Here is a 24,414-nt window from a genome sequence, read left to right on the forward strand (position 1 = left end):
TTGTTTACTCAGGGAAGTGTTAATATCTGATAGCACTGGATAAGAGGGAGACATTTAAGGTGGTTTTATTCTTATATGGATTTTTTTGTGGGTAGTAAATTTTATTTGGTCCTCTAAATTGTCATCTAAATCTCTTAATTTTTTTTTTTTTTTTTGTTTATTTGTAGAACAAACCAAAACACTGATGTTTTTTGAAGGCTGTCCACAGCACCTAGGCTGCACAATCAAGCTCAGAGGAGGCTCTGATTATGAGCTGGCTCGTGTTAAGGAGATCCTAATATTTATGATCTGTGTAGCTTATCATTCTCAGCTAGAAATCTCCTTTCTTATGGATGAGTTTGCTATGCCTCCAACATTAATGCAAAGCCCTTCATTCCATTTTCTGACGGAGGGACGAGGGGAAGAGGGCACTTCTCAGGAGCAGGTCAGTGGCAGCTCCCTTCCCCAGGATTCTGAGTGCCCTCCTGATGCTCTGTCTTCTGATGATAGCACTTCCTTGGAATCAAGGATTGTGCTTGAGAAGGGTGAGCTGGACAATAAAGGTGCTCCACAGGCTGTGGCCTCTTTGAAGCATCAAGATTACACCACCCCCACTTGCCCAGCAGGTATCCCCTGTGCTCTCTTTGCATTGGTACCCGAGTCATTGTTGCCTCTCCATATGGATCCACAGGATGCTGTAGGAAATGAACAGCCAGAGACATCACAGCAAATGGATGAACAACAGGATCCCAAAAGCCAGATGAGAGCTTTTAGAGACCCTCTACAGGATGACACTGGAATGTATGTTACTGAGGAAGTCACCTCCTCTGAAGATAAACGGAAGACTTACTCCTTGACATTTAAACAGGAGTTAAAAGACGTGATCCTCTGTATCTCTCCAGTTATTACATTCCGTGAACCTTTCCTTTTAACTGAAAAGGGGATGAGGTGTTCAACTCGAGATTATTTTCCAGAGCAGATTTACTGGTCTCCTCTTCTCAACAAAGAGGTGAAGGAAATGGAGAGCAGGAGGAAGAAACAGCTGCTCAGAGATCTCTCTGGACTTCAGGGCATGAATGGCAGTGTTCAGGCCAAGTCTATTCAAGTCTTACCCTCACATGAACTAGTGAGCACCAGGATTGCTGAGCATCTCGGTGATAGCCAGAGCTTGGGTAGAATGCTAGCTGATTACAGAGCTAGAGGAGGAAGAATTCAGTCAAAACATTTGGACCCTTTTGTCCATTCAAAAGATGCATCATGTACTTCAGGTAGCAAATCAGGAAACAAAACAGAGAGTGATGAAGAGAGGGGATTGATTCCAAATGATGTCTTATGGCCAACAAAGGTAAGACGCCATTAGAATGTTTTGTCTGTTGAACAATTACTGAGGCAAGATTTAAAACAAATAATGACAAATTACATACAGGCTTATTAAATATTTCCTCTTCTGTTTATTTCTGTTCTTCTTGAGTCTGGTGGCTTATATATGAAGTAGAAAACTAGGCTCATAAGGTTACAAAACTGGGATTTTGGATTTTAATATGTACTTGTAATAAAGTAGGAAGTGCCTGAACTAAGAGAAAGTGTGTAGTTGTTTAAAGTTTTTGTCTGATTGCTTATATGTGATAATGATGTAGCACTTGACTTTCCCAGTGCTTAAAGATAGGTCTTGTTTTTGTTTTAGTTTCTTTTCTGTTTTGTGTGTGTGTGTGTGTGTGTGTGTGTGTGTGTGTGTGTGTGTGTGTGTGTGTGTGTGTATGTGTGTGTATGTGTTAGTTGTTGTTGTTACCAAATACCCTGACAAAAAGATAGCTTATGGAAGAGTTTATTTAGCTTGTAATTCTGGGCTTACAGCCCATCAATAAAGGCAAATAAAGGTAGCAGGAACTTGAAGTAACTTAAGATACCACACCACAGTTAAGGGCAAAGAGAAAGAAATGCATATATGCTGCCTGCTTGCTTGTTCTCAGTTCTATTTCTCAGTACTTATTCAGGACCTTTTGCTAGGGAATGGTGCCATCCATAGTGGATTGGGTCTTTTCACATTTTAACTAAGGCAATCACTCAGATATGTCCATCTTCCAACCCAGTGTAGATAACCCTTCATTGAAACTCTCTTCCCAGTTGATTCTGAGTTGTGTCAAGGTGACCAAGCTAATCTTTACAGGTCTCATGTGATCCTGGCTGATCTTGAGTTTATAATCTTGCCTGTACCTCCTTAATGCTAGAAGTATAGCTCTGTACTATTACAGCTAGCTTTATTATTTTGATAATAGTCATTGTGAGAGATGGAAATTTGATATTGGATATGGACTTGTTTTAAGAAAGTGCGTATGTACATATATACATATGTGTGTGTGTATATATATGTGAAAATTATATATTGTTAGTTAACTATATCTGTTTAGACAGAAATTAAGGATGTTTAAGGAAGACTTACTTGTGGATGTATACATTACTAATATTGAAACTTATGAAGAAATCTTTTATTAGATGTAATGCAGTTCTGTAATACAAAGAAATCTAGTTTCACTGTTAGTCAAGGAAGTGCTAAATGTTGGTGCTAAACAATTGTGAGACTCACACACAGAACCATAGTGAGAGTCAAGAAATTTCGAGTGCTTTTGTATAAATTTATAGAAAGTGATGAGAATATTTACATGTATATTTATACACCTTTGACTCAGGATTCCAGCTTCTCTATTCTTGAATGATTTAAATATATCTGTGTGAGGATGCTTGCTTGTAGGAATATATATACAAGAGTGTTTGTGGAAACACTTTTTTGTATACATTTTTTGTAGTTAAAAGGATCACATTATGATATGCAGATGTAACAAATACTTGACATTAAGCAATTTGAGTTTATTTTAGCTCATGATTTCATAGGTTTCAGTCCATACTCCTTGACTCCATCATTCATGGTCATTCATGGTAGCTGGAGTCTGGCAGAGGTTATTTACTTCACAACAGACAAGAAGCAGAGAGAAATAAAAGGGCCTGCGATAAGATATAGCCTCCAGGGAGACTCCTCCAGTGACCTACTTCCATGTGAGCCCCACATTATAGTTTCTAGAACATCTAATATAGCATCCCAGGTGAGGAACAGACTTTAAATCCAGGATTCTTGGGCATGGGCATCACTCATATTCAACCCATGTCAAAGGGATAGGTTGGTCCCATATATGATCTGTATAAAACCCATGATAACTTCTGAACTACAAAAAGCATGTAATGGAATTAATTCCATGAATGATTAAAAAAAATACAACTTTAAAGTTTTGCTATATTAGAATAAAATACTATGGCTGGATGTATTTTAGCATGTCCTCAAAAAAAAAAAAAGCAAGTTATATTAATTTGTTTTTGTAGCGTATCATTTCAACGAAAATACAATCACCTTTGTATGTGTATGTATGTATGAATATGTGTGGCTGTGCATGCATGTATATTTGAACAGTGAATAAACAAAAGAGTAGTTTTTTTTTTTTTTTTCTTTTTTTGGTATTTGCTGGTTTGAAATCAGGTTTCTTATAGGCTGGCATCAGAGTCAAGATCTAGTTGAGGACATTAAATTTCTGATCCCCTAGACTCTACCTCCCAAGTGCATGTGCCACCATGTGGTCTGAGTGGCTCTATAGTTAGCATAGTGCGATAGATGGAGTGGCATCTATGGTGGAGGAACTTTATCCTATGTACCTCTACTACTTGAATTTTAACAGGTAACAGGAAAAAGCACAGGTGAAAAATATCTTAGAATTTAGATATCTAGACATAATGGATTGATACCATATCCATCTGTCAGGTCCTATTGTTTCATAGGAATATATTTTAACTAATTTGTTTTTCCAAAATGTAATACAATTTTGAAAGAATGGAATGTTTTTGTTAAGAAACAAACTTGTTCTCTTCCCTTTTCAAGCTCAGTGTTGGTATAACTAGGGCCTCATTTATGTTACACTCCAACCCCAGTTCCTTTATGCTTAGAGTTCTGAAATAGTCTGTGTTTAAAACCCAGCTGCTCTTATTGTTAGCCTTTTGTAAGTCTTCACAAGCACCCGACAGTGATAACAGATTAGGAGCAAGAGTGGAACGTGCTGTGTTTCGACTCAGATGCTCACGTGCGGCTTGTTCTGCAGGTAGACTGTCTGAATCCTGCTAACCACCAGAGGCTCTGCGTGCTCTTCAGCAGTTCTTCTGCCCAGTCCAGCAATGCGCCCAGTGCCTGTGTCAGTCCTTGGTAGGATGCTCGTCTGCACTATTCAACCTAGTTGTGGAATTCCAGCAACATACAAATAATGCCTGCTTTAGTTCTGACACGTTGACGGTCAACTGTCAGTTGATAGGATATTAAACTTATGAGTTAACTGTGAATGTGTTTGTTCATGGATGAATAATTGTATCTTAAGAATGAAAAAACCCTGAGAGAAGAAAGAAAAATGTTTATATTACAAAAGCTGGTTTTTGAGACACAGAATCTACATTTTGATTATAACATGTACAGATTAAGGCAAATTTTCCTTTTGCATAAGTTTTATAAGAACAGTCAGCCTTTTTTCTTATTGTTGGTAGTTCTGTCACTGAGCTCTCCTACTTTTTGTCTCATTAGTGTGTTCTTACAAACATCTAAGTAAATTTATAGAGACAAACACATTTTATAATGTTGTAATATTTCTAATGATAGTCATAAAGACCTTACATGCATTTCTTAGATTTTTGTTGTTGTGTTAAAAAATTATCTGCAAAAGCAACTTAGAGGAGAAAGGGTTATTTGGCGCATAGTTCAAGGATACAGTCAGTCTGTCATGGCAGGGAAAGTCCCAGGAGCTAGAGATGAAGTAACTGGTCGCAGACAGCATGGAAGCGTGCCTGGATGCTGGTGCTCAGCTCCACTCCTTTCTCACTGTTGTCTGTTTGCTTTTGCTAGTGTTACCTCCATAGTAAAATATTTCTTTCCAACAACAAGATTTTTCTAGAAACTTGTGTAGTTGCAGGACAACTTTAAGCATGACTTTCTGAAAATTTGTAGGTTTTTCCCTTTAGAAATTAATGGCTTCCTTAGGTAATACTAAGGATACAGATTTCAACATGCATACGTGCAGACTCTCTAATTTTGGTTAGTTGTGAGTTAGGTACAGTTAGGAATTGGCTCTTAATGAGAGTGAGAACTGTTTTCCATACTCAGTGACTAGAGGACAGAAGGGCACTGTCATTTTTTTTCTCCCCAGTGTTGATAGGGATTGAAACTGAAAGATGATTTTACCTCTTCCTAATGCAAGTCAGTTTTATTCAATTTATTTTATAGTTGATACATTCTCATTAAATGATTTTTAAGATACTAATGGAATAGGAGTAGAAACAATGCTGTGTTAAGGCTAGTCTGTACTTGTTTGACAGGATGAGGTAAAACCTATTCCACAGCACCATCAGATGTGTTTTTCTTCAGTACTTCATCATAGGCATATTTAATAATTTGAATATGGTCTTGCTGGTAATGTTTCATGTTTTTAAGAAATCATCTCTTCTTTTAGGATTGTAACAATGGAGTTTTATGGAAAGAATGACCTTACACTGGGAATATTTTTAGAAAGATACTGTTTCAGGTAAAAACCGATTTCTTCCTTTATGATTTATTATGCTGTTGAGAAAATGTCTCTCTATATAGCCCTGGCTGGCCTGGAACTAGCTCTGTAGACTAGGCTGGTCTGGCTCACAGAGATCTGCCTCCCAAGAGCTGGATTATTATTCAGTTTTGAACTTCAAGATTGCAAGCTAAACATTTTGCATTGAGTATCAGGTATTGATGGTTCTCATATTTATACCACATGTCAGAGTACATCTTTACAATGACATAGTCTGTTTTATACTTTACTGGGAGCACTTGTGTTATTTTTATACACTTCCAGTTTAAGTTTTATTGGTGTTTCCAGTTAAGTTTCACAGTATGGAATGAGTGATTAACTGTTACCAGCTCCTTTTGCAGGGAGGGAGTATCGTCCTTAGAAATGTCTGGTTTTACTGTTGTTTGGAGTTGGATGTTAGAAACTGTATGACAAGTGGGAACTGTCACCATGCTTCAGTTTTAGACAGCTCTAAGCAGTGCATCCTGTTCAGATTGTGCACTGCTGGTGTTATCCTAGAGCTGCTGCTGAACTGTCTTGGTTGTGGCTGTGATCATTCAGCACTTGCTATGTGGACTGTTTCATATTTAATGTGAGAGAGATTCTCCTGTTTATCCAGGTCTTCTTACCAGTGTCCTAGCATGTTCTGTGATACCCCCATGGTGCATCACATTCGACGCTTTGTTCATGGCCAAGGATGTGTACAGATAATCCTGAAGGAGCTGGATTCTCCAGTGCCTGGATACCAACATACAATCCTCACGTATTCCTGGTGCAGAGTCTGCAAACAAGTATGTGCTGCTCCTGATGTATCTCCTGTGACATTTCTTGCTGCTTGTAGACAAGTCTTTGGGGGATGTACACTCAGTAGGGTTTTGAACTTTGTTATTTGTCATTCTGATCTTCACATAACCTTCTTGTGCTATATGCTTAACCTAATATGTTTTAAAACTTTACTGAAGGAATATATGGCATTACGTATAATGTGTATGCCTTGTCCAAGAAGCATATTGAAATAATATTTTGATAACATATATAATGATAAATAACTAAATGTTAATTTAGCAGACAGTTCTTTCTGTGTTCTAGGTACTATTTTGCACCTTAGGAATAGAAAGAGAATAAGGAATGACTTGCAGAGAAGGAAATAGACTTATAAAGCAGTAACTACAGTGTATTAAGCTATTTCCCTAACAAATCTGAGTCTTTATCAACAACTTCTGAAAAAAATGTAGATGAGGCTTTGTTGAAAAAGGTTTATATAAGTTCTTATATCAGTCTTACAAAAATGACATGGGCATGTCTCTTCTAACTCTGAAAAAATTATTAGATGTCAGTGTTGTGATATTTTTTTTTTTATTTGCTTGGCTTTTATCAAGTGGGCTCAATCTATCTTTGGAGAAGTAGCATAGGTTTAGGTTTACAATTTATTTATTTATATAAATTAATATATACATGTGTGTATGTGTATGTGTGTTTAATTGTGTGTGTATATTGTGTGGCTAACTTTGTATGTACGTGAGTAGGATAAATGAGGGCTTTAGATCCCTGGGACTGGAGTTGAGGTGGTTGTTATGTGGAGTATTAACTGCTAAGGTATCTCTCCAGCACCAGTCTTATGGGATGTGTGTGTGTGTGTGTGTGTGTGTGTGTGTGTGTGTGGTGTGTGGTTTAAATTTACTTTTATTTTTATATGTATGAACGTTTGCCTGCATGTATGTTTGTGTACCATATGTGTGCTTAGTGTCCAAGAAGACCAGAAAAGGGTGTTGAATCCCCAGAAACTGTAGTTACAAGTGGTTGTGAAACATGGTGCAGATGCTTGGATCAAACCCTGGACCCTCTGAAATAACAGCCAGTACTCTTTTAACTGCCGACCCATCTCTTCAGTTCCTATGACACCTTACATATACACTCTTCAGATTTAAGTGAATATGCCTTCATTATTATTTTGATGTATTTTGAAGTGAGATTGGAAAGCATGAGAATTGTACATAAAAGTGTGTTTGTTCGTATAGCTCTTGAGAATGGGGACGTTAGTGTTCTTTATGAGCTGGGGGCTTATTGGCCTGTAGTCCTTTGTAGTCATCAGAGTCTTCTATACTTTCTGTGTGTGTTAGTGGATATCAGGCTATACATGCTAGGCAAGTGCTTTACCATTAAGCTAGGTCCCAGCCTTATTTTCATACCCATAGGTCTTTTGATCTTGGTCCCATTTTGTTGTGAACTCTAAAGATTAGTGGTTCTCAACTATTCTAATGCTGTGACCCTTTAATACAGTTCCTCATGTTGTGGTTGCCCCCAACCATTAAATTATTTTCATCGCTGCTTCCTAACAACATTAACAATTTGCCATTATTAGGTATTGTAATGTAAATATCTGTGTTTTTCAGTGGTCTCCGGTGACTCTAAAGGTGACACAACTGACAGTTAAATTAAGTAAATAGTTAAATTTTAGTCTGTTTTCCATGCTTTGGTTTATGCATTTAAGATTTTTTAAAAAATTATGTGGTTATACATATAAAAAAGTGTTATACACATAATAAAAACTTCTAGCTTAGGAAAATGTAGTATTGAATTTTGTAAGCACGGTAGTAGAAAAAGTGGGCAAAGGTGACAAGAAAGTAATTTAATACAATGGGCAGTAAATATGCAATAAAATGTATTCATTAATGTAGTTGAAGCATAAATGAATCCAAATGTAAATGAAATGAGAAAATGCCTTTTTAAAAAAAGAAATAACATTTCAAAGATGATTAACTGGTAGGGTTGGTAGGAAAATGAGGGAGTTGGTATTTTCAGTTACTGTTGTTGAAAGTATGTAAATGAACGCACCTGATTTGGAAGGAAGTATGGTAAAATGACCATTGCTTTTTGATGGGTCATTCATTGCCTACCATTACTGATTTTATTCTAAGGGAGTACTTTATGACTGTTTCGGAGTGTGCTGATAAGGAAGACCTATCTCTCTCAAATGCCAGTCAGCCGGGACCAGGGCAGTCTGTGACCTTGGGCCTGTGGCTGTTTAAAAAGTTTAAAGGAGGAAAGTAAGCAGCGTGCAGGCAGATTGGCGGTGCCTGGGCCCACTGCAGCTGCTCTTCTCATTCTCCCAGTCAAATCCAGCGTGAAGAGTTTATTTCCCCTTCAGTCAGAATATGTTGTTTGTCTTGAAAAATAGAGATGCATCTTTCAAAGGTGATATTCTTAAGTCTGTCATTTATTACTTTTCCCCCTAAACTTTAGGTAACACCAGTAGTTGCTCTTTCAAATGAATCCTGGTCTATGTCATTCGCAAAGTACCTTGAACTTCGATTTTATGGCCACCAGTACACACGCAGAGCCAATGCTGAGCCCTGCGGTCACTCTATCCACCATGATTATCACCAGTATTTCTCTTATAATCAGATGGTGGCATCTTTCAGGTAAGTAGGCAAAGGGATTGTTGTATTGTGTTATCACATTCCTTATAGATAGAGCACTTCCACTGTTGAATGTGGGCATGTATGTCCTCCCCTCTCTAACCTTGCAAAAGCAGAGGGCTATACTTTAGGAGCTTTCAGTGTTAGTTACCCTTTATCTCAAGAACTAAGTAGCATTGTTACTCTATTAGAAGCCAGGAAAATAATCTTGTATATCTCACCCGTGGAAATGTCACCCCTGGGAATCATGGAGCACTGGTTGATTCTCTGCTTCCTGACTCACCCTTGGCCATTGTTTTGGCATCTGAAAGTCTGAGAATTTTGTTGAGATATTAGTTATTCCACGTTCACGGGATCAAACTCACCGTTTCAGTGTCTAATGTGAGAACGACTCAAGCTCTGTCCTCAGAAACTGCCAAGACCTCACTGCCCTTGGCATTGCCACTGTGGCTACGCCTCTTCTGTTTTAGCAGGGCGTTATCTCAGTAGCTCTGGGCAGACTCCCTAAGCCTTACTCCTGTAGCTGGTTCTCAGCTCTGTTCAGCAGTCAGCAGTGACCCTGTTACAGGAAAATCAGCTGTTCCCTACTATGCTCTAGAAATTCCACAGGTATCTGGTTTGCCAAGTAGAGGCCAGAATCCACTTTCTGGCTTACAAATCTTTACAACCTCTGGTTACCCAAGGCCTGTGTTCTCACCTCCTATTGCTCAGTCATTCTGCTGGGGCCTCTCTGGCTCTGGCCTGCCCTCTGCTGTGCCAGGTTTGTGCCCACCTGGGAGCCTTGCACTTATCCTTCCTTCTCAGCTGCTGCTTCCTCAGATGCCCACTGTTGTTTCCTTACCTGTCAGGTCCTCCGTGCTTTAGTCTGCCTTCATTATTTTCTTCCATAGAGCTCCGATAAAGACACTTAAGTATTTCCGTTGTTTATCAGCCACATTTCATCATTCCTAAGTCATGAGGGCAGTAATTTTGATGCTGTATTCTAGGCACTTAAAACTGTATCTCATACAATATACTCATGAAATATTTATTAATTAGAACATATTTTCTTTTTAAAGCAAAGGCTTTTAACCATACATGTAGGATGTAGGTTAGTTGGGTAAAGCATTTACTGGTCTATACCTCAGGTGGAAGGGAAGTGAAGACATATGTAAAACCCTCAAGAGCTGGGAGTTAATCAGTACCTTTTAAACTTTATTTATGTTTCTTCAGATCCACAGCAAAAGCTTGCATTGAAGTCACTGCTGTTTTTATAGCAGATGGCTCCTCACAGAGAGAAATAAGAGCATCACAGTGCAAGGATAAAACAAAATCCTCTCAGTATTGGGAAAGATACTTCTGGTGATTGAAAGTTACTCTTTTTTAGTCGTTATGAAACTTAATTTTATAGAAGACATTATTTTCTCTTATACTCATTAGAATTTAATTGATCATTTGCATACATATGTATATGCTCTGTATAAATTATTAAAATAGTTTTCATTTTTTCCTGTTACTGTTTTTGTTTTTCCTCAGTTACTCTCCTATTCGGCTTCTTGAAGTATGTGTTCCACTACCAAAAATATTCATTAAGCGTCAAGCCCCACTGAAGGTGTCTCTTCTTCAGGATCTCAAGGACTTTTTTCAGAAGTAGGTTTTAGTTGTTTTGGTCATTCATTTTTGCTTGGTCATGTTTGTAATCCGTGGTAATTTAGTATCAGGTTAACACTTCTGTTGAAATATGAGTAATTTTTCTTTTCTAAGTATAGATAGTATGTACTCAGTGTGAAAAAGAAAAGTTCAAGTAATGTAGGTGAATACCTCTAAAACAGCTTAAAAATTTGAAGTAAATGCTTCGTTGCCTTGTTTTGCTTTGCGAAATTCCAAATGATTTTTGCTGAGAATTCAGTTTAGCTACAGTTTTATATAAGATGTGGTTCCCCCTAGTTTCTGTGAACTAGTTTGACTTCAGCTCCTAACGTGTGGTGCTCTTCCATCACATTTAGGGTTTCACAGGTGTACCTAGCTGTTGATGAAAGACTTGCATCCCTGAAAACAGATACATTTAGCAAAACTAGAGAGGAAAAGATGGAAGATATCTTTGCACAAAAGGAGGTAATTGTTTCATTTATAGAAAACTGTGAGCTGCTGTTTCCTAGAAACCCTTCTGTCTCTGTGGTGTCTCAGCTTACCAAACTTGGATCTGTTGTCTTCCAGATGGAAGAGGGTGAGTTTAAGACCTGGACCGAGAAGATGCAAGCAAGGCTTATGTCTTCCTCTGTGGATACCCCTCAGCAACTGCAGTCCATTTTTGAGTCACTCATTGCCAAGAAGCAAAGCCTCTGTGAGGTGCTCCAAGCGTGGAACAGCAGGTATGGCTTTGTCAGGTTTTTGTTGACAGCTTTGCCAAATTTGTTCTGCCATTGTATTTCAAAATTTATTTTCTGTTTCTAGGGACCAAACCAAGGCAATGAGTGCATTTGTTAGGAAATACTTTGCTAAAATACTTTGCTTTGCTACTTAGCTAAATCCCTAATCCCAGACTTTTAAATTTAAATATCCTTATTGGTTATAGATGCTCCATTATTTTAGTTATAAAGTTTTGTTTTGTTTGTTTTTTTGGCCTTTGATCATCCTTTAAAACATACCGCAGCCTTTACATAGTTTGTTAAGATAAGCAGAAATCACTCTCATTGCTGTTTCAAATGTGTATGCCACTAAGTAAGACTGAACCAGTTCAGTGTGCTGTGCATGATGACCTTTGGCTGTCATAATAATTCAGTAGTGACTATGTACAACTTAAAGTCTATAAGTATAATTTACGGTACTGAAAACAAAACCATGTCCTTTTTGCCTGTGGCTTTAGGTTGCAGGACCTTTTCCAGCAGGAAAAAGGTAGAAAGAGGCCTTCGGTTCCTCCCAGTCCTGGGAGACTAAGACAAGGTGAAGAAAGCAAGGTAACAAGTGTAGCATTGTCTTTGCTGTTTCATTGATAGAAATGTAGTTAATTCCATTTCTAAAACTTAGGATTAGTAGTTTAATGCATAAAGTTTTCTCTCGTGTGAATTTTCAGGGACATGATCTGGATTACTTTTATAGTTTATAACATATTATTTTAATTGGTAGTAATTAATTTATTTGAGCATTTGTAAAAAGGCTACTCTACCTGAGACAGTATAGAAGATACAACCTGAAGAACTCTGGGTTCTGAGAGCTTCTGCCTACATGTATGTATATGCACCTTTATGTGCCTAGTGTGAGACTTTTTGAGTATAGTTCTATAGACCTGAGCTTGAAAATACATTATCACCCAGTTGGTGATCTGCTTTTGGGAAGCAGAAAATTGACTTGAAATTCTGTTGCACGGCCTTTTGATAAATTGTTTTGAGTGCCTTTTTTGGTTTAGGCATTTTTCTAGGTTACATGCCATGCATTTATGAACAGGCTATAGTTAACAATTTCATAAAAAATTTGCCTGGTTAAAAAGAAACTGATAGAAAATACAGAGTCATATGAAAAACACATGTACTCATAAGGATTTATGACTATTTGTTGACTATTAGAAGATTGTAGAGAACCCTAAAAGAAAAGAGAATTTTGGTGATAGAGTGGGTGATAAAAGTGGGTTATTTATGTAAGGTACAAATAAAGATCTCTGTGGTATGGTAATCTTTACTGAATAAGAAATGAGTCCTAACTGAATTCTCTGTGGAACTGTTGTCCATGGGTGATTGGACCTGAGAAGGCTCAGTGGATGGATTGTAAGAGATGAGTAATCTTACTTGACAAACTCAAGAGAGCAATATTCTCAAAGTATGGATCCGTGTCTGACGGTTTCTCTTTATAAACTGTATCTGTTTAAAGCCAGGCTTGCTGGTGTAGTAATACTTCTCAGAGTAAATACAGAATCTAGCTGTCTTACAGTTACGCAGACATCGAAGATATTCTGACAACGTGAAGCAGTGATACTCTTCATTACTGCTTTTCATTTGTTTTCATTTAGAAAATAGCTTTACTCTTCAGGTAGTTCTTATGTGTATGTTTATATAAATAGAGTTGTTTTAAGTGAACAGTAAATGCCATTTAAGAATGTATTCAGGCTTTATTACAGTGGTAAGAGCTACTTTAAATTATTAAGAGGTAGTTTAGAGGAAGCAGATCCTAAGTTCAAAAATTTCAAGATTCACAGGGTTAGATTATTTTTAAAATAGGATTTTAAAAATGCATACTAAGAGTAGCTTATTTATTATTTCTCTATAGATAAGTGCAATGGACACATCTCCAAGGAATATTTCTCCAGGACTTCACAACGGAGAAAAAGGTATGGTGACCTATTGCTCTTGCCTTTAAGGACCGTTTTTGCTCTGTAACTGCTTTTAACTGCTAATGTTAATGTTATTTCCTAATACACTTGTCCATAGTCATTTTCCTCTTCTGTATAACATTTATAATTCTTACTGGTCTGAGACTGTTACACAGTGTGCTATCAGAACATAAACTAGGATGTGAGGAACGCATACAACAGGTTGAGGGCTGCCAGTAGGAAAAGAACAAAGCCTGACATCAACTCTCTCCTGCGTATGCTGGTCAGCCCCGCTATTCTCTGGCAAGGTCCATCTTAGCATGCTTAACTTATATTTTACATCAGTAAATTATTTTTTAGATTTAGGATTTCTTTCTTCAATAACTTGATGATATCTTGGAGCTGGGGAAATGTACGTAGGCTGACTTTAACAATTTTTCTTTCTCTTTTAGGATGAGCGTGTAAGTTTCCCCGTAGAGTTCTAATTCCATTCTCTGTTAAGCTGAGTAATATTTAGGCAGACAATGTAGCATTGTTGGGTAGAGGTCAGAATTGGTTGACATAGTTTGTCACCAAAATTTGATTGTGGTTAAGTCATATAATCTTTCTGGATTTTTGTGTCAATTTTTATGACATGAGTTACATGACCTGTATAATTTTTGAAGAGGTAAAATTTCTATTTTTACAAGTAGAAATAAATGATTTTGCATTTAAAAAACATTGTGAGCATTAATTCGGTGACATGGACTTTTGTTTTAATGACTCATTTAAGATTGTGTTTCTTTAGAGGATCGCTTCTTGACAACCCTGTCCAGCCAGAGCTCCACAAGCTCCACCCATCTCCAGCTGCCCACTCCTCCTGAGGCCCTGGCTGAGCAGTCAGTGGGAGGGCCCTCAGACCTAGATACAGCCAGTGGCTCCGAAGGTAAGGTGTGGGCCGTGTTTTATTCATCGAATCTAAGACTGAGATTATTCCTTGCTTTATACATGTCTCTGAAAAAGAGAAACATGGCTAATTTCTTTGACATAATGCTTCCTTATTCTTTAGAATTGTTATTTTATTTTTGGTTAAAGCACAGTTTTGAGGGGCTAAAGAGATGGCTCAGTGGTTTAGAGCACCTGCTGCTCTTCTAGAGGACTGGGTTTGATTCCCAGATTCCACTGGTTAGCTAACAACTGTTTGTAATTCCTGTTCCAGGGAATTTGACTTGCTCTTCTGACACTTCTCCTTGGATACCAGTCAAGCATGTGGTGCACACATACACCCACAGGCAAAACACTCATGCACATAAATGATGAAGTATTTTAAAGTACCTTTTTAAACAAAGCCTTTCATTTTGTCCCCCTTTTGTTAGTAGTATTATTTGACATGCATCACTTTGTATATGTAAATTTTCTAGTAAGACAGTATTATTCCAAGTTATCTACCTTTTGGGGAGCATCTTTCTTAAAGTATGTAAAGTGTATTATTATTGCTTTTTAAGGTTAAGAAATTTTTGCCAGTTTTTTTTTTTAAACAAACATTTACATTACAAAACCCATTCTCTCTTTCCTTGTTTTTTCGTTAAGCTGTAACTACTTTAAACTTTGGGTCACTTTACCATTGCTGCTAAGCTCCAGTGTGATAGCCAGAGCGCACCTTCCTCAGGTGGAATAGCAGTGCTGTGACAGCTCACACATGGTCAGACAGTAATTCCCTCACGGGTCCTATGGCCGGAAGAGAGCGCTGACACAGGATGATGTCACTTTCAGGTGTGAGGACTTACGATGACTCTGAACCAGTGTTGAGTAGATTTCACTCTTGGCCATTTCATGTTCTAAGAGCTGCTTTCTTAGATCAGAAAATGGAAGCCGTAGTTTATATCTGTCTAGATTCTGAAGAGAAAATAAAATGAAACAGACACCTCTAGTCTTTGTTTTTCCTGAATGTTAATGTATAAGTAGAATATGTTTTATCCTAGATGTATTTGACGGGCATTTGCTGGGATCCACAGACAGCCAGGTGAAGGAAAAATCAACCATGAAAGCCATTTTTGCTAATTTGCTTCCAGGAAACAGCTATAATCCCATTCCATTTCCTTTGTAAGTATTTCACAACCAAGTGGCATTCTTGCTACTTATTCCCTACTTATTTAGATCAGTTTATCTGCAAATATGTTTAAGTCTAAATTTATATCATCCTAGTAAAAGATACAGCTTTTGGCATGTAATTTTTAGAATGCTTTATTATTATATCATAGCAAATAGAAGAAGAAAATGTTAATGTTTAGTGCACAAAGGCACTAGTTATGAAAACATACACAACATATATGTATCTATGTAAAGATATGTGCTATATCCATTGATTTTTTTTAAAACTTATTTAAAACTTTTGCTCGTGTGTATGTGTGTCTGAGTGCAGTATGTGTGAGGGGTGGTGTGTGTGTGGTCTTATATATGTAGATGCAAGTAGGTACCTATGTACAGAGGCCAGAGAAAGATGTTAGGTGTTCGGTCATATCACTCTCTACCTTATTTCTTTGAGACAAGGTCTTTCACTGAACCCATAGCTAGGCTGGTGTCCAGTAAACTCTGGTGATCCTCTTGTCTCTGTCTCCCTTAGTACTGCGGTCACAGACATGTATAGTCATACTTGGCCTTTTATACGGATGCTAGTGATGTGAGCCACCTCTTCAGTCCACACTCACTTGTCTAAAAGACATGTTGTTGGGCATATATGAGTGCATTCATTGTAACAGGATATTAATAAGAGACAAAATGGCCTGTGCATGTTTTCATATTGTTTGATGCTGTAGTCACTCAGACCAGAAAGAAATACATAATGGTTGTAAAAGTTTCTTTTTCTACTGGTTGATCTGTCTGGCCAGAAGCTGCCTTTGTTATGGTGGTACAGGTTTGTCCAATTCATTTGTTAATATGGACCTTTGTTTTTATTCAGTAGTAATTACATTTTTATTTAGTGACTGTTCACCTCCCTCCATGTCTTGAGGGAGGAGACAGGAAGAGACTCACAGACAGTTTAGGATACATTACTTGGAAGTCATTTATAAAGGCTCGTTTTTCTCAACTTGGGGTCTCAATGTCTGTTTCTTCAGGTCATTCGTTCCTTTCTATGGCCTTTGTGTTCTCACCATCTTTTTTAATTTGGAAGTTGTGTTTTTTTTCTGAGGACAACTTACTAGATCCTTTTATGCCCCAGTACTAGCCGAATTAGGCCTCTATGTTTTGTTAGGATTTGTATCTTAGTTTAGGCTGCTATAATGAGTTTTTATATCTTGGTTTGCTTATAAATGATAAAAACATGTTTCTCACAGTCCTGGAGGTGGAGGATCAAGCTCATGTCTGTAGGGTAGACTCTGAGGCCTACCTTGTCCAAGCTGTCCTCACACGGTGGAAAGAGAGCTCACTTGTCCCTCTTGTCAGGGACACTCCTCCCAATTAGGATGTCTTCATCCTTATGATCTAAAGGCACTGTCTGCTAAATACCGTTAAACTGGGGTTAGGGTTTCAATTCTCTTTGTACTTATCACAAAGAGTGATTGTATTTATTTTCAGGATTGTTTCTTTACCCTGTTTACTACAAATTTAACCTGTTTCATTCTGTCCATTATATTGTTAACCATGTACATGGATGGAAAATACTGAAACAGGAGTTTTTCTCAATACTGTTTCTCTTCTACATTGGATAGTAAGTGACATCTAAGGTAAAGTCAGTGACTACCTAATGGTTCCCAGCAGAGTTGGAGCAGAAGTCAGGGAACAAAAGTTGGGTTGAAGTATAGTCAGCATGTGACGACATAGTAGTAATATAGTTTCCACGTGATGACAGTAGAGTGGCTTTGTGTCATTTGCTCTGGAACTATCAGCACACTTTCTGCATAATTACTGGGAGGCATTCTCTGAGGGTTGGAGATAGAACATGTATTTTAGACTATTTATTGCATACTCCTTTTTGAAAGTAGTATGGCTAAGGTCTTGACAGTATGTAAAGCTTTGGAGTAACTATTCTAGAACCATCTGATTTGAAACCCATTTCTTTTTTTAACGTTTACTTTCTGTGTATGGGTATTTTGCCTGCATGTATGTCTGTTTACCAGGTTTGTGCCTAGTGCCTGGAAAGACCAGAGAGAGCATTGGATTCCTCCTGGATAGGAGTAACAGACAGTTGTAAACCGTCACGTGGGTGCTAGGACTCCCATCGTGGTCTTTGTGCTTTTCACTGCTGAGCCAGCCATCTCTCCAAACCTCAAACCTATTTCTGATAATTTTCCAGTTGATTTATAAACCTTTCTTGGTATTTTTAATGTTTATTACATTTTGGTGTCCTTAATTATGGTTACGTTGCTCAGTATTTAGTTATCTTAGATTGTCCAGAGATTTGATTGTACTGGGTTAATCAATTTTGTATTTGATTTACTTCAAAGTATATTCTTATTAATTTGGCAGTGATCCAGATAAACACTATTTAATGTATGAACATGAACGGGTGCCCATTGCTGTCTGTGAGAAAGAGCCCAGCTCCATCATTGCTTTTGCACTCAGGTACCATAAGCCTCCCCTGGATTGGTCTGCGTCTTTTTAAGTCTGTCTGCTAGTTGCCTTGTTTAGGGCTCTTTAAATGCAAGCAAACATGTATGTTTGTTAAGCATGAGAGTCTTTTGCATTTGAAAATCTTTAATAATGGGATAATGCATGGCTCTTAAGCAAGTAGTTACTAATGTGACCTGGTATAGGATCTACTAAGCCTTGAATGTGCTGACCACTGTCTGATTTATACCTGGTAACTTGTACTGTGTGATTTAGTTGCTAATGTAACAGTGAACCCATTTTGGGAATATTTGAATATCACTTTCTTCCTATTTTGCACACATACTGACTGAAATTTTCTACTTGGAAAATGCTGTTTCTCTATCTTGTTCCAGAGACATGTTTGGATGTTTAACTTAGAAGTTACCAAGATCTTAAAGAAGCAGTGCACCTTAAAAATATTTATATCTAATGTCTAAAATCCTCAGCATCTCCTTATACAGCTATCATGGCAGCCGTGAATTTAGTTTAAATAGCCTCTGAGGTGCTTACTTAAAATTTCCCTTGTAAAGTATAAAAAAAAAAGTTCTTATGTATTGATTATAAAGTATCCCATTCATTGAAAAATACTTGATTATAAACAAAATGTGATACATAGATATTGCACATACCAGGTAAACATTATGGTTGTATCTGATTCTGCCTCATGAACTTTAGAGTTTACATTAGATAAGAATTCTTTTATTTACAAGAGCCTATGTGTGATTATTTTTTTCTCTTTGTGCTTTAGCAATATAAAGATGATACTTATGTCTTCCCTTATTGATGAATCACAGTCCAGAGATACTAAAGGCACAAAAATGTAATCATTCTTTATAGTATTTGGAAGCAAATGTTCTACGAGAGTATCTTTCAGTATTTGTTTAACTATGGGGGCACATATAATGATTATGCTTTTATAATGTAAAAGTTACTTTACATCTTATTATTGTTAAGGAAGAACTTAATGTTTAACATTTTTAACCTATTTCTGCCCTAAGTTGTAAAGAATACCGAAATGCCTTAGAGGAATTGTCCAAAGCAACTCTGTGGAACAGTGCTGAAGAAGGGCTTCCAACCACTAGGTGATTCATAATTGAGTAAATTCTTTTTAAATTGAGCTATGTTATTGTTTCATATATCCTCGTACTTTACCTATGATAGCATTTTTAGTACAGAATCTCCAGGGGTCACATAATCCATCTCAGCCAACTGTTGGAGCAGCAGAACTCAGGTCTTGTAAAACGTACACGACCCTTAGTGTATAGTGTCTTACCTTGCTGTGATGTGTCACTGTGTACTGCAGGTTAAAGCTTGCAATTTTTTAATGATAAGGAGAAGTGGCTGTTTTGTTTAAAAATTTGAAAGTTTGTGCTATTGCTTGGCTTTATAATTTTAAGTGTTTGTAAATTTTCTATAGTACTAAAGATCCTAATATTTAGAAAATACTTAAATCAGTTACTTAGCATGTTTTGTGTTTTAGGCAGAAATTGGCATAGGCTTATCCTTACTGAAATAAATTCTATGGTTTCACTGACCTCATAAGATTTAGTCTGAATTATCTTTGTAACTAAAGTAAAAAATGATGTTGGTATATTTTGGTAATTGACTTATAGTTCTGAGTTTGGGGAATTTTTATCAAAGTCTTTTCTTTTTATAACATTTTTATATACTTTTCTAGTTCTAGTACTTTAATTTTTAAAATCTAGTTGATGTTTCAAAATTTTTTTAACTTATATTTTTCAAAATTATGAATCAGGTTTCTGATATCGAGGGTGACGTTAGGTAAGGGATACAGTAGTTTAGGAACTAGAATACTTGCTTTTTTTATTTTTTATTTTTATCTGAATATCTTTTTTTTTCTTTCTTTCTTTTTTCATGGTAGTGCTTTAGATAACAGACCAAAAAGTAGCAGCCCTATTAGAATACCTGAAGTCAGCGGGGGACAGACAAACCGTGCAGTAGAAGCAGAACCTCAGCCAAGTAAGACTCAAGGCTTTTGTTATCTTCATCCATCATTGTTTATGTGTGCGTGTGCGTGTGCGTGTGTGTGTGTGTGTGTGTGTGTGTGTGTGTGTGTGTGTGTGTGTGTGTGTATCAGCTTGAATGTGGAGACCAGAAGACAGGTTGTGGAAGTTAGTGCTCTTTTTCCACAGTGGGCTCAGCGGTCCTTCTCAGGTTCTTGGGCCCAGAGAGGCAGGTGCCTGTTATCATTGAGCCACACGGTCCCCACATTCAGATATGTCTGTATGGCTCATGATTTGAGGAAGAAAACAAAACCATAAGAAAATGGTCTTTGAAAAATAAACATTTTTAACATCTTCTTTTAAGATCTTTTGCTTTTTCTTTGGGTCTTCTTGAAATATGCATTCAAATTACAGAATTTAAAACTTGTAGAAGCCCTTTGTGAAGAAAGAGAATTTGTTTTTTTTTTTTTTAAACTTTCAGTTTAAAATACACAACCTAAGAAACAACCGCAATGTACAGTTTTAAATTTTTTGTTCCTATTGCCATAATGAAAACTCTTTTGGTTTTGTCTTTTTTAAACTGTACCATACTCACATAAGAATTATCTGGTGTGCCCATGTTTTTAGGAAGGAAGCTGAGGTTCAGACTCATGGCTGCCTTAACTATCTGCTGACACTGGGTCAGTGTTTCATTTCCCAGGGAACATCTGTCTCAGGCAGGCAGTTACTGGGATTGAGCTGCTCAGCATTGTTTGATAATAGAGGGTTTCCTTTCCTTTGATTTTTCTTTTTTTCATCGTCTGTAAAGACATATTGTTCCAACTTTGTGTTGAAGGGAAGGAACAGTGGTATCTTTATTCACTTTGTAACAAGTACATCTGTGCCCTTCAGTTGTACTGGTCAGGACTCAGTCTTAGAGCCAGTTACTTCTGTTTATACGAATCACCATCTGCTTTTTGGGTCTCTATACATGGCTATCCCTACAAAAATTGCTGTTTTGTTAGCAAAGACTGTGCACCAGTGGATCACTTTTATGGGTGATACTCTATTGAAAGTGATAAATGTTTGCCATCCTATTGAAAAGATTTTATTTTTATTCATGTATCTGTCTGTGTATCATATGCTGTGTTTCCTTGAGGACAGAGAGGGTGTCAGATCCTCCAGAGCTAGAGTTACAGGCATTTCTGTGGGTGCTGAGGACCAAGCAGAGTCTGCAGGAAGAGCACTATGTGCTCTGAACGGCCGAGTCATGTCTCCAGCAGCTATTTATTTTTAATTATGTATGCCTCTGTATACAGGTGTGTTCATTTGAGTCCGGATGTTCATAAAGTAGGAAGAAGGTGTCAGATCTCTTAGAGCTGGAGTTACAGGCAGTTTTGAGCTGTGTGATGTAGGTACTGGGAATAGAACTCAGGTCCTCATCAAGAGCAGAACAATGCTCTAGCAGCTGTGCTGTCTTTCCAGCCCTCTATGATACATGACACTATCTATTTTTTGAAAGATGCTATAAACAAAATGTTTTCCTTTTTTTTAAAAATCATGTCCTTACCAATATAATATTTGGGACATGGTTTTTGTTTATTTATTTAATGGATGTGAGTACACTGTCACTGTCTTCAGACACACCAGAAGAGGACATCAGATCTCATTACAGATGGTTGTGAGCCACCATGTGGTTGCTGGGAATTGAACTCAGGAGCTCTGGAAGAGCAGTCAGTGCTCTTAACTGCTGAGCCATCTCTCCTGCCCATGTTTCCCATGTTAAAGTGCCGAACATAGGAATTGGTTAATTGGCCCAGGGCAGTCCTGAGAACCTGGCTTTGATTTTTGAGTACCCACATGATGGTTAACAGCTGTCTGTAACTTGAAAGTTCCAGGGGATTCTGGCTTCTTCAGGTATTCATGCACGTAGTGTCTTATGCAGGCAAAGTACTCATGCACAGAATAAGAATAAATCTTAATACAGAACACCTAAGGTTCAGAGATCTTGTAACTGAGCTATAACTCTCTTAGCTTATGAAATTATTTTATGTTTTTTAACTGCTGCAATATTGAGAACTTGGTGGTAATTCATTCCACTGCTTAGAATATGACTGCTTTTAAAAGGATTTTGAATGGCTTTCTGGAGAATTTAAAATGTTAACCTTCAGTTAGCAGAACATTTGTCTTGTTTTTGATGAGGGCAATGTGGGAAAAGTACTTAGAGACAGCAGCAGCGTGGGCGTTGAGACCTGTAAACGAGAGCAGACTGCAGACTCAGTGACACCACACAGTGCCGATTGCCAACAAGAGGTTGGAAACTTGTAGTTTTCAGTTTCAGTGACCTGTACTTACTTTAATATGGTACCCTTTATTTTTAAGCCAAAAAAGCTTCAGGAATGTTGTCCTTCTTCAGAGGAACAGCGGGGAAGAGCCCTGATCTGTCTTCTCAGAAGAGAGAGACCTTACGTGGGGCAGACAGTGCGTACTACCAAGTTGGGCAGACTGGCAAGGAGGGGATGGAGAATCAAGGCCTTGAGCCTCAAGGTGTGTTAAGTCGACCATATGTGCTTATTTTAAGCTTTAATTTATTTTCTTTAGCTTTGTGTATTTTTTAATGGTTTTAAGTAAATCTGAAGCCAGGGCATTCTTTCCGTTTTAACTCTTTAGTGTAATGGACCAGAGATAGCATGATACTTGGAGTCTGTCTGGCTTTAGATATCTGCACTGTTACATTTAATGTGTTAGAATTAGAAAGCTTCACTGTATGTAGCTATAAAGAAGGAAAAGCAACATCTTTTAGAGCCAAGTAACATTTTTATATATGTAAATATAATTCATAGGTACTCATCTTTTCAATACCCTATCAGCCCTTCCAGATGTTTTCTTTCTTTTTCTGTCCCTGTAAGATTGTGGTCATTTATATGCACCTTCATTTTGATCTTTAAAGACTCTGTTTGCCTAATTATGTTTAGATTTGGCAAATTTGACCATTTCTGCTACCTGGTTAAAAATAAAAGTTTAACTGAATAGGACCATATGCATTTATTTCCTGTTGTCTCATTGCTTCACATTAAATTGGCCAGTTGAGAAGTTGTAGTTTAGTGAAGTATTTACTATTTGACTCTTTAGAGTGATTGTTTGGTGTCTTGGAAGTTAGATCATGGAAGAATAGTTTAAAAAATAGCAATTACAAAAAAAAAAGGTAGCAATTGTACTTCCTTTTCGTGTAGGGATCTTCTCTGGTTTGAAAAACCTACTTCTAAGAGGTTGTTAGCAGTTAATTCCTGGTGGGGAAGGAAAATCAGTTCTTTCTAGTGGAGTGTTATTGGGTTTGTCAGCCACATTCCAGGGTCGGCCCCATGCCCAGGAATCGTTGGCCAACATAAAATAGACTCTGTTTTTTTCTCGGTATGTGTGCATGCTTTGTTTTAGATTTTGGTCTTGATTTTCACATTTTGGGTTTTTTGTTGCGGTTTTTTTTTTTTCCCATTTTTTCTTTTTTCTTCTTTACTTTTTTCTTTTTGAAAAAGTGGAAGAGAACATACAACCATGAAGTTGGGTGGGTAGGGAGTTGGGGGGATCATGGAGGAATTGAAGGTGGAGAAAGAGTATGACCAACATACATTGTATATAAAAAACGAAAAAAATCAAAACTGCAAATTGGCTTGGTGGGTACACAGCTATAATCCTAGTACTCAGGAGGATGAGGCAGGAGGATTGTGAGCTCATGGCTAGTTTAGGTCATATGGTAAGAACTTGCTTCAAAACAAAGCAAAACAAAACAAAAAAAAAGCAGCTGAAAAATTTTACTATTAATGAAAATATCTGTTTAATAAATAATGTTACCATTGGACTGTAGGCATCTTTAGTGTGTCCCTTGGAAGGCTGTGAAGGGCTAACAAGTGATTTTGAAATGTTAAACTTAGGGGGTGGTTTGTTTGTCTGCATATTAGGATGCCTAGTAAGACTGTAGTATTGAAAGTGCATTTTTTTATTATTTATGAGACCAAGCTGCTACAGGTGGACAGCAGACAGGTGTAGTTAAGAAACAGTTGTTCTGAGCAGGGGAACAACAACACAGCACTGAGCAGCCATATTGTAGTTAAATTCTGCTTGAAAAAGCAATTTTTATATATGTACCTAGAAAAAATATCATAAATATGGATATAGAAGCCATGGGGATCTTGGTGTAGAAGCTGAGGTAACTGCACTGCTGTCACGGAAGTCACTTGGATATGCATAAGAAAAATGATCCAGCCTGAAATGTTGAAATCCCAGGAAAGAACATACATTTTTTACTGTAGTGATTTGTACAATTTGTCTGGTTAATGTGTGCTTTATAATAATTTGATTAGGATATTTTTATTATCTATTTGCTAACTTTTGTTGCTATATTGGAAAAAGGACAAAATGAACTTCTACCTAATGCTTTGCTTTTACTAATGACATTAAACCTTTAGATGAGGTGGATGGAGGAGACACACAGAAGAAACAACTCACAAATCCTCACGTGGAACTCCGTAAGTATGCTTTGAGTTTTATGTAATCTATAATTCAATACATAAAATGTGTATTATTTATTTTCACCATTTAAATTA

At 37.3% G+C, this 24,414-nt stretch overlaps 1 protein-coding gene across 2 annotated transcripts in view; it reads left to right on the forward strand.

The window, feature by feature from the left end:
• Positions 1–24,414, forward strand: part of PIKFYVE (phosphoinositide kinase, FYVE-type zinc finger containing) — a gene marked incomplete at both ends in the record, with an annotated part of 87,627 nt that overhangs the window by 55,377 nt on the left and 7,836 nt on the right. For both annotated transcript variants that reach the window (XM_080933372.1, XM_080933371.1), the window contains 17 exons: positions 168–1,324; positions 4,119–4,219; positions 5,511–5,582; positions 6,220–6,391; positions 8,844–9,022; positions 10,535–10,648; positions 11,005–11,113; positions 11,216–11,370; positions 11,865–11,955; positions 13,259–13,319; positions 14,089–14,226; positions 15,263–15,383; positions 17,748–17,843; positions 18,869–18,952; positions 19,753–19,850; positions 22,196–22,360; positions 24,277–24,336. In XM_080933372.1, coding sequence (XP_080789498.1) covers positions 168–1,324; positions 4,119–4,219; positions 5,511–5,582; positions 6,220–6,391; positions 8,844–9,022; positions 10,535–10,648; positions 11,005–11,113; positions 11,216–11,370; positions 11,865–11,955; positions 13,259–13,319; positions 14,089–14,226; positions 15,263–15,383; positions 17,748–17,843; positions 18,869–18,952; positions 19,753–19,850; positions 22,196–22,360; positions 24,277–24,336 — 2,973 coding nt within the window. The remainder of the gene's footprint in view (positions 1–167; positions 1,325–4,118; positions 4,220–5,510; positions 5,583–6,219; positions 6,392–8,843; positions 9,023–10,534; positions 10,649–11,004; positions 11,114–11,215; positions 11,371–11,864; positions 11,956–13,258; positions 13,320–14,088; positions 14,227–15,262; positions 15,384–17,747; positions 17,844–18,868; positions 18,953–19,752; positions 19,851–22,195; positions 22,361–24,276; positions 24,337–24,414) is intronic.

The sequence above is a fragment of the Micromys minutus genome (assembly GCF_963924665.1).
Source record: "Micromys minutus genome assembly, chromosome: 19".
In the NCBI taxonomy this organism is placed as follows: domain Eukaryota; kingdom Metazoa; phylum Chordata; class Mammalia; order Rodentia; family Muridae; genus Micromys; species Micromys minutus.